This window comes from Bison bison, unplaced genomic scaffold (genome assembly GCF_000754665.1).
Source record: "Bison bison bison isolate TAMUID 2011002044 unplaced genomic scaffold, Bison_UMD1.0 scf7180017864495, whole genome shotgun sequence".
NCBI classification, from domain to species: domain Eukaryota; kingdom Metazoa; phylum Chordata; class Mammalia; order Artiodactyla; family Bovidae; genus Bison; species Bison bison.
In genome coordinates this window covers 6,850,021-6,860,129 of record NW_011495054.1, presented here as the reverse complement: position 1 = coordinate 6,860,129, position 10,109 = coordinate 6,850,021, and the positions used below count along the sequence as shown (strand labels likewise).

Here is a 10,109-nt window from a genome sequence, read left to right as displayed (position 1 = left end):
TCATGCCCGGAGGCTTGGAGCTGCCCCAGGGCTGGATCAGCAGTGGGGTGTGACCTGGGGAGAATGGCAGCCTTCGGAAGGGAAGCTCCAGCTCACGTTCACAGCTCCACTGGTGCGTGGTCCCAACCAAAGGTTCTCTCTCGACTCCAGTGGGCCCCGCTGTCCTTATTAGGGCTGCTCTCCCCCTCACCATCACCCCAATGGACACCGGATGGCTCACCCACCTCCGTGGCTGTCGTCTCCGCCTCTGCTCTGCCCCTCCCAACTGCTTGCCTACTCCCCCTGAACCCGCATCACTCCGCCATGATGAGCTTTACCATCTCCCCACTGGCACCATTTTTCCCCACCAACGTCATCACCTCTCCCAGCACCTCTGGAGACTTAACTGTCTCCCCACAGCACCATTATGCCTCCACCAGTACTCTCTTCTCCTCACTCCCTTCATCTCTACCTCCCCATCACACCCCAAGCTCACCCCCATCTCTCAGTCACCACCACCACCGAGTCCAGCCCCTCCAACCATCACCCTGAACACTTCCTTGGTTGTAACTCCTGCCCCGGCTTCTTATCCCCACCCTACCCCCAACCACAGAGGTATCTCTTTGCTCAGGGTCTCCCTGCTGTCTTCCCCCCATGCCTGCTACCACTGCCCCCACCATCTCCACCATCAATGAACATTTATTGAGCACCGACAATCCCAGACCCACCCAGGGCCCGGCCCCTCATCAAAGCCACCGCACTTCAGCCCAGGGTGGCCTGTGCAGCCGGCCCTGCACCTGGGATCCGGTCCTGGGGCCCCGGCCATGCTCCGGTTCGGGGCTGGGGGTTGGGCTACTTTCCTGAGAGCAGAGCAAATAAATAAATGAAGAGGCAGGGAGCTGAGTTCCGGTGGGCGGAGACCCTGGTGTCCCTTACTGTGACTCCATGGGAGTGAGACAGGCGACCAGGCGTCCCGTGCCCGGGCCAGGGAGGTGGGGCGGGGGACGTGGGGGGCGGGCAGGAGCCTGGAGACCAGAGGGTCCTGGGGCCTCCCCGGGATGTGCCCGGCCCTCACCTCTGGGGGTCGAAGGAGGGTACGGGGCGGGGCACACCCCGGTGGGGGGCACCTCTGAAATGCAGCTGGACTGGAAATGGGCGGCGGAGAGGACCTTGCTCCTGCCTGCCGGCCCTAGAGCGGGGCGTCGTCAGTCCTCCACTTAGGGGGGTAACTCTGCTGGTGGCCGTCGCAGCTGGGGTTCCCCACGTTGTCCAGAGGCACCACCACCTCGTCCGGGTTGGAGTTCTTGTTGAGCTCTACCACGCGGGGCACCACTGAGGACCAGCGATCTGCAGTGAGAGCGGTGGAGGGCGGGGTGAGGGTGGCCAGAGAGCGCATGCGCCCATGTATTACGCGCCTTTGATGTCCCACGCACTCAGCAGGGGGCGAAAGGAAAAGGAAAGTGAAGTCGCTCAGTTGTGTCCAACTCTTTGCGACCCCATGGACTGCAGCCAACCAGGCTCCTCCGTCCTTGGGATTTTCCAGGCAAGAGTACTGGAGTGGGTTGCTATTTCCTTCTCCAGGGCATCTTCCCGACCCAGAGATGGAATCCGAGTCTCCGCATTATAGGTAGACGCTTTACTGTCTGAGCCACCAGGGAAGTCAGTGCTCTAAAGCGGGAGGTATATTATCCCCGTTTTACAGAGGTGGCAACTGGGGCTCAGAGAGGTCATGGAGCCCGCCTCGGAACATACAGGAGTAAAATGAAAGAATCAGGATTCAAGCCCAGGTCAGGAGGCCTGCGAGCCCAAGGCCTCCCGACTGTTCTCGGCTGAGTGGAAGAGCCCAGGCTTTCACAGGCAGCAGAGGAAGCTCGGCGGCCAGCCCATCACACCCTCCCATTCTACAGACGTGAATACTGAGTCCCAGGGAAGGGACAGGACTGCTCCAAACAAAACGGTGCTGAGGATAACCAGGGCTCCCCCTCTGTGCCCCTCAGTCTCCCCCACACCTCCCCTGACCGCCCCGCCAACTCACCCCTCCGGAGGCGGCCCACGGTGTGCGAGAAGCCGTAGTACTGGTAGTTCTCGTTCTTGCCGGGGTCCTCGTTAATGATGCCCAAGTTCTGGTTCCAGTGAGACCAGTTCACCTCGTCCACCCTGGTGGGGCCACAGCAGACAGAGGGTCAAGGAGAGCCCCCTTGCCCAGAGAAGGCACCCCTTCCCCACCCCCAGGCAGCCTCTAAGCTCCAGCCTTCCAGCACACCCTCCTGCTTTTTTTTTTTTATAACTGCCTCTGAGTCTGCTTCCTCCAGCAAAGGAGAGAGCAGTAACACCGGCTGCTTCAGGGTGTCTGCCCCAATGTGCGTTGGGTGCTGGCCGGGCACATCTCATGTGCCAACCCGTCTAATATGCACAGCTGGCCAATACAGTGATGCTATCATTGTCCCCATTTCACAGATGAAAAAAACGAGGCTGAGAACTGAACCCACAGGATCAGGCAGTGGAACTGAGCTCTGGTCAGGCCCCTGGGGGCTTCCATGGCTCAGAAGTGGCAATGGGTAGAAAGCACAAGGAGGCCCGGTGGTCTCGCCCAACCCGGCCTCACCTGAAGCACCACCTGCGGTCTGGAGTGCCGTCCGAGCTCTTGCCCACGGTCACCATTTCACCGGAGCGGAAGGCCTTCCTCAGGAACACGGGGAAGGAGCGCTCAATGTCCAGGATGGTGGTGGCCCACTGTGGGGAGAGAGGGTGGGCGGGCGGCGGGTGAGCCACGCCCGGCCTTGCCTAACTGTTCTCAAGGCAGGAATGACGCAGAGAACCAGGCTTTCTAGCTCCCACCACTCCTGCATTAAAGACTCAAATACCTACAGGCGCCTGGCCAGAGAAAATGAATGAAGGGTCAGCAGCCTGTGCCCCAGGACACCAGTGTCCCCTCAGTGCTGGGCATCCCCAGGGAGGGGTGGGGATGGGGCAGACCAGGAGGTGCCGGAGACCCCCACCCCGTGTGAAGGGGGCAGCCACCTCTCATTCATCCAGGAATGTGGGCCCGCCTGCAAGGCTTCCAACTTTTCAAGAAAGGCCAGAAATCTGGATTTTTCTATGAAATCTCTCAATTAAAATTTTTTTGCATTAAGTTTTAAAAAAATATATAGTGATGCAGAAAACAAATAAATCTTTGCTGGTCAAATCTAGTCCACAGGCTGTGAGTTGGCATGTTACAAGTTACATCCAGCAGGGAAACTGAGGCCTGAGGGAGGAAGTGGTAGAGATGAAGGGTAAGAGCAGGTCCCATGGTCCCCTGAGACCCAGACCTCGGGGGAGGACCTCGTGGAGTTATTTTTCCTCACTGTGCCATTTCCTGAAAATGTGCCAAGTCCCGGTAAGTGTGGGTGCTGCCTTGCCGGGCCTCGTGGTAAGGCTGTTTATCGGGAACCCGGGTTCTTGAACTGCCTGCAGCCAGGCAGGCAGTGACACCCTCCCCCCAGGCCCTCTGCTCCCTAGGCTTGCACGGAAACCTGCGGGAAACAAAGGCAGCAGCTCCCCAGCGCATCCACACCCAACACATCTGCCTGGGGTTGGGGGGGCAGGGGGAGTGGGGAGCCCCTCTGATGACTATGCTGATGCTTCCCGGCTCTGGGGTGGCCTGCTCCCATGCCAGCCTGGTGTCTTGGGCCCGGCTGGGGCACAGAAGCTGCCCCCGGGCTCCGTGCGGAAACCCCACTGAAATGTGAGGCTCTCTGAGCATTTCCGGTGCCTAGAGCGCTCCCTCCCTGGAGCTGGGGGGATTGCATTCCATGAATGGGACCGCAAGGGCAGCTGAGCTGCAGAAGCCAATGGAAATCCGCTAGGTGGCTCTGGGAAACAGACCTGCAGGCTTTATCTGTGCCCATTAAACAGACTGGGAAGTGGAGGCGGAACGGGGTGGTGTGGCTCGCCCAGAGTGCCAGGCCGAGGAGGTGCAGCAGGCCAGGTGGCCCCAGGGCAGAGCGGCCAGCAGGGCGGGCTCACCTGCAGCTTCCAGATGTGCTTGCTCTCCTTGGACACCTGGCCCACTGTCTCCCCCATGAGGGCGATGAGCATGTTAAGGAGCAGCACGAACGTGAGGATGATGTACGTGACCAGCAGGATGATGAAGACCACGGGGTACTTGGTGCTGCTCAGCATCTCCAGGTCGCCCATGCCGATGGTGAGCTTGAAGAGGTCCAGGAGGAAGGTGCTGAAGGTCTCGCTGTCGCGGCATGAGGGGTAGGTGGGCACTGTGCAGTTGGCGTGGTCCTCATCGCACACCTTCAAGTTGGCACACGGGTTCAGGAGCGAGACCAGGGCTGCGGGAGGGACGGCAGTGACGGTCATGGAGGGTGAGAGGTAGGGAGGCCCCTTCCCATTTGATGGAGGGGAACACTGAGGCCTGGGGAGGGCGGGGAGGCTGGCCCAAGGTCACCCAGAGTGGAAGCCAAGCCAGTGGTTGAATCTGGGTCCTCCTGCATGCAAAGCCTTTGCTCTTTCCACAAACTCTTATTAACAAGGAAGCGGGTCCCAGGACTCAGCCTAGTGGTTCTCAACCGGGGATAATTTGTCCCCCAGGGCACCTTTGGCAGGTTTAGAGACATTTTTGGTGTCACAAGTGGAGGAGGGACACTACGGGCACCTACTGGGTCAAGACCAGGGATGCCGCCCAACATGCCACCATGTACAGGACAGTCCCCACCACAGAGAACTGTCTGACCCCAAATGTCAACAGTGCCAAGGCTAGGAGAACCTCACTGAGCTGACTGTTCTTAGAGGTCTTGGGAGTCTGGGATGCCAGCATTCCAGGGCAGACTCACTCTCGTGTTCCTGTTTCCCAGCTCACAGCAGCACAGAAAGGAAGGGAGGAAGGTGAAACCAGGCACCAGCCTTGACTGCGCCCAGAGCTGTGCTCACTACGGCCGTCACCCCCTCCAGACATCAGCTAACTGTGGTGCGCCTCCCTTCCCATGAAGCCCAGATGAAGCCTCCGAGTGTTGCTCCTTTTGGATCCTGGGCGTCGGATGGCCGGTCACCCGCCCCTGGGGACCAGTCCGACAGCTTGATTACCTTCCCCAACCCTGGCCCTGCCCCCCTGTGCCACTGAGGTCCCAAGGCATCGTGACATCAAGGATACAGCCTAGTAGAGGCTTTGTAGCTCCTGCCACCAAGAGGGTAGAGTCTATTTCCACACTCTTTGATTTTTACTCTTTTTATTTTTTGGCTGTTCGCACGATATATAGGATCTTAGTTCCCAGACCAGGGGTTGAAGCCAGGTCCCCTGTAGTGGAAGCGCTGAGTCTTAACCACTGGACCACCAGGGATTTCCCCTGTTTCCCCACTCTTTGAATCAGGCTGAGGCTTGCTTTGGCCAATAAGGTGAGAGAGAGAGTGACGCTGTGCCAGTCAGTGACCTCGAACACTTCTGCTCACATCTGGGAACCCTCAGACCACCGTGTGACCAAGTCCAAGCTAGCTGGCTTGAGATGAGTGACCCCGAGGAAGACAGCAAAGTCACTCCCAATGGAGGCCAGCCCTAGCTACACTAGTCAGCTGCAGCCAGTCTGCCAGCGAACACAGACATGGGAGCCCAAATCTGGCCCAGGTCAGCACAAGCACCCAGCAGACCCATGGACTTGAGCATAATAATAAATGGTGGCTGTTTGGGGGTCTTCCCTGGAGGTTAAGACTCCATGTTTCCACTTTAGGGGGCACAGGTTCGATCCCTGGTTAGGGAACTAAGATCCCACATGCTGCAGAACATAGCCAAAAATAAAAAGGGTGGTTATTTAAAGTCACTAAGTTTTGGGGCGGCTTCTTTTGTCACAGTAGCTAAGATGACAGTTTTACCGTTTCCTAGCTTTTGAACTTGGGCACGTTATTTAACCTTACTTAATCTAAGCCTCAGTTTCCTTAATTGTGAAAGGTCATAAGAAACGTACTTCCCTTACAGACTTGTTGGGAGGATTAAATGAGGCAGGGATGGGAGAGGACTTGGCTCAATGCCAGGCACACAAAGAGAACCCTACAAACACTGGATATTCTCCTCCAGACACCATGGCGGCTGCTTCAGCCCCGGTGCCACCCCCGCCAGGCCCGCCTGGGCACCCGGGGCTCACCTGACGCGTAGCCGATCATGAAGAGCAAGTAGACCAGCAGGAAGCGGAAAAGGTCTTTGAAGAGGATCTAGACACCCCGGTGGGAAGAAGAAGCAGAGATGAGATACGTGGTTTCTCGCTTTCCCAGCTCCTCATCCCACACCTTCTCTCCAGCTCCACCCTGCCCCGCCCCATGTCCAGGCCCTGCCCACTGCCCCTACACCACCCCGCAGCCTCAGGGCCAGTGGCACTATCTGTGCACATGTGGTATGTGTGGCTCCCTCCAAGGACACACAAAGCCCAGGGGGAACCGCCTGCCCTGTACCTTCTGGATCATGATGCTATAGGTCCCCGTCAGCTTCAGCCCGCGGGTGAAGTAAAGGGCGTTCATCCAGCCCAGGACCAAGGCAAAGACCATGACGGCCAGATACGCCTCGATCCCCGCCAGGTAGAGGGCCGCTGAGACAATCACCAGCACAGAGTAGATGAAGCTACAGGGCAGCAGAGGGCACGAGAGGAGCCAGAGGGGAGAGGGGGAAATGAGACCCTGGACAGGGAGGCAGGCCCCCAAGCCCTCTAGGTACTAGGACATCCCGACGACACCCAGAAGAGAGACCATGAGACCATGTGGCTTCATGGGGTTCCCCAGCATCCTGATAACCAGAATCCTCAGTTAACTGGCAACTGGGCTTCCCTGGTGGCCCAGTGGTTAGGAAGGCGCCTGCCAATGCAGAGGACACGGGTTCAATCCCTGGTCCAGGAAGATGCCACGGGGCAATTAAGCCTGTGTGCCACAGCTTCTGAGCCTGTGCTCCACAACCAGACAAGCCACTGCAAGGAAAAGCCCGCACACCACCACGAGAGAGTAGCCCCTGCTCGCCGCAGCCAGAGAGCCTGCACGCAGCAACGCAGACCCAGTGCAGCCAAAAAATTAAATAAATAATTGCTTTACAAAGTTAATTGCCAACCGATGTGTGTGTAATTGTCCTGGGGCCCTACCAGATCCCAAAGTGATGTCCTTTGGAGTTGCTAGAGGAAGATTCAGTAGTTCTCAGTGGAGATTTTGTGGCTAAGTGAAATTTTTTTTTTGCCCTACCATGTGACATGTGATTTCCTAGTTCCCCGGCCAGGGATCAAACCTGTGCCCCCTACAGTGGAAGCGTGGAGTCCTACCCCCCCAGGATTTTCATTGTTCTCTAACTCTAGGAAAAAGGGGAAATATGTAACACACATGCAGCAATCCAGCCTGTGCCCCAGGCAGACATCATTAATCAATCCCAGCACTCTTTCCCACTGAACACAGACACAGCCTTAAGATTCTTAACATGGGCACTCCTGGCAGACGTTAGCAATCAATCACAAGCGTAAGAGGTTAAATTTATTTCTACCCATGGTGTATATAGTGATAACTCTCTAGCAACCAGAATCTTGCTTTAACCAGAGGACTCTTTTACTTGACAACGGCATGACTTTGGGCTACAGTAGCTGATCAGGCTGGGTGAGTTCACTCCTAATAAGAGTCACACACACCCTCTACCACCAAACCTCGAGGATGTCCCTCCCAACCCCACCTTCCTCACCCAGAAGCTGCCACCCCAGGGACCTCTACTCACTAGAGTAGCTGGAAGGAGCCGTCGATGAAAAGAGAGTTCACTCCAGGGCATTTCTTCATGAACAAGTCTTTGATCTGAAGAAGGGGACGGGACGGGTGAGAGAGGTGGAATCAGCAGAAGCGTGGAGCAGACAGTGGAGTGAAGAGAGGTGGAGGGGGACTTCCCTGAAGGTCCAGTGGTTAAGACTCGGTGTTCCCAATGCCGGGGGCATGGGCCTGAGCCCTGGTGGGGGAAGCTCCCCGTGCCATGGGGTGTGGCCAAACATTAAACAGATTAAAGAGGTGGAGAGAGAGGAGGGTCCAGGCAGGGTAAGGCTGGGGCCAAGTGCTCACGTTGGTGAAAAAGAACAGGATCCCAGTGAAGAGTGTGATGATCTCGCCGGCCAGCCTCAGGTAGTCCATTGTGGTGCGGTAAGGGTATGGCGGCTAGGGGGCAAGGGGCATGCAAGTCCTCACCCAGCCCCTCCAAATCCAGATGCTCCCCAACAGCCCAGCCTCTGGGTCCACGGAGCCTCCTCCCTCACCGTCCTCCCCCTGGGCGTGGGGGTGCCTTCCCACCCTGTTCCAAGCCTTCTCCAGCCCCTCCCACAGGGGGCCCAGCTGTGCCCCAGCTCCTGCCACCCTCGCGGCCACTCACAGTGCCCTCGAGAGGCTGGTAGTAGGCGGTGAGGGTAAAGATGACCATGGCACACAGATAGGAGACCACGTTGATGTAGAAGGAGACGGCCCCAAATTTCCGCCACTTGTCCCGCAGTAGTTCATTGATGGGTTCCACGGCCAGCATCTCGTGGCGGTTCTGTGGGGGAGCAGGGTGGGCAGGGGGGGAGCAGGCTGACTCCAGTGTGCCTTCCCCCACCCTCTGCCCCGAGAGCTCGTTCTCCTCCTGGCCCATTCTTCAGACACCCAGACTTCTGGGCTCAGCATTTGAGGCTCTGCCCAGTTCTGTCCCAACTTACCTTTCTAGCCTGTTCTAGACACACAGAACCCAGAGCTAGAAAGCTCCTGAAAGAACATCTATTCCTATGGTCCCCAAACTCTAATCAGTGGAAGTTGCCAAGTTGCTGGCACCAAAATCACCTATGGAGCTTGTTAAAAAACATAAATTCCTGGGGACTTTCCTGGCAGTCCAGTAGTTTAGACTCCGAACTCCCAAGGCAGGGGGCACGAATTAGATTCCCTGGTCAGGGAACTAAGTTCCTGCATGCTACAGCCAAAAAATTTTTAGTGCAAATAAATAAATAAACCCCTGGGTTTCAACCTCAGACATTCTGATTCAGGAAGTGGGAACTGGGAAATTTAGGCCCAGGATGATAAATACTTGACTCACCACAATTTTCCAAGTCTGAACCCAGGACAGACAGCAATAATTGAGTCCCACACAATAGTTCTCTATACAGTTTCCTGGGCAGACACTACCAATCAATCAGAGTTTGCAGCAGAGATGCTAAAACTTACCACCACCCCCAGTTTAAATCAGGTTCGTCACTGATTTGAAAGATGAGGGAAGTGAGCTCCGGTATGAGAAGGCATCTGTCCAAACTCACAGAGCTGGGGCTAGAAGGAAGACCTTCTGTATGCAGGCCCCAGGGCTTTCTGCCCCATTTGTGCAGCATCCTGTCTCTTTAAGGACTTGAGTTTCTTTATCATCAAGCACATGTGCAATGATGTAGCCACAAAGATGCCACTGCAATCTTATTCCTGATAGTTAAGTGCAGAAAGAAACTCAAATGACCAAGAATAGAGGAATGGTTAATTAGAATGTGGTACATTTCCACACAGCAGTGATACTGCAGAAGAATATTTAATGGTGCAGAACGATGTTCATAAAATACTGCTAAGTTAAAAAAAGAGCTTTTAAAACTTCATATAACAAATGCTAATGATAATAGCTGACACATAATGTTTACCCTGCGCCCGGCTGTTCATTTGGTCCTCCCAGCAACCCAATGGGAAATGCTCTATTTTTATCTGCATGGTACCAAAGAGGAAGCTGGGACTCAGAGAGATTGGGGAGTTTGTCCTGAGTCACACAGCATGTCACTTACAGTCCCAGGCTCCTAAGCCAGTCCTGCGTGCCCCTGAAGTCTGACCCTTACAATCCTGCCATTCCCGCCCTTGCCAGATGCCATTCTGGGCACTCAGTTGGCCCCTTCTATTGCACCCAGTCCACAGACTCACTGCTCTGGCCCCTCCTGCCCTGCGCCCACCTCGATCTTGCTGTTGTACACCAGGATCTCCAGCACAGAGGTCTCCTCCCCACATGTGTCCAGGGAGGAGAGGTCGTAGAGCGAGGAGTACACCGGCCCATAGGCCCAGTCCTTGAACTTGCGCGACAGGTGCCTGGTGTCCTCGTCTGTCACCTCCCGACGGATGATGTGTTGGAAGATCTGTGTGGAAGGAGTAAGTTCATGGGG

General features: G+C 56.2%; 1 protein-coding gene across 1 annotated transcript in view; it reads right to left on the bottom strand.

Moving 5' to 3' along the window:
- Positions 1-6: 6 nt before the first annotated feature.
- Positions 7-10,109, bottom strand: part of TRPV4 (transient receptor potential cation channel, subfamily V, member 4) — a 35,006-nt gene continuing 24,903 nt past the window's right edge. Inside the window, exons 9-18 of the mRNA XM_010828843.1 lie at positions 9,903-10,082; positions 8,333-8,491; positions 8,029-8,121; positions 7,697-7,770; positions 6,409-6,574; positions 6,105-6,171; positions 3,988-4,304; positions 2,585-2,712; positions 2,015-2,136; positions 7-1,326 (exon numbers count right to left, since the gene is read on the bottom strand). Coding sequence (XP_010827145.1) covers positions 1,169-1,326; positions 2,015-2,136; positions 2,585-2,712; positions 3,988-4,304; positions 6,105-6,171; positions 6,409-6,574; positions 7,697-7,770; positions 8,029-8,121; positions 8,333-8,491; positions 9,903-10,082 — 1,464 coding nt within the window. The 3' untranslated portion in view covers positions 7-1,168. The remainder of the gene's footprint in view (positions 1,327-2,014; positions 2,137-2,584; positions 2,713-3,987; positions 4,305-6,104; positions 6,172-6,408; positions 6,575-7,696; positions 7,771-8,028; positions 8,122-8,332; positions 8,492-9,902; positions 10,083-10,109) is intronic.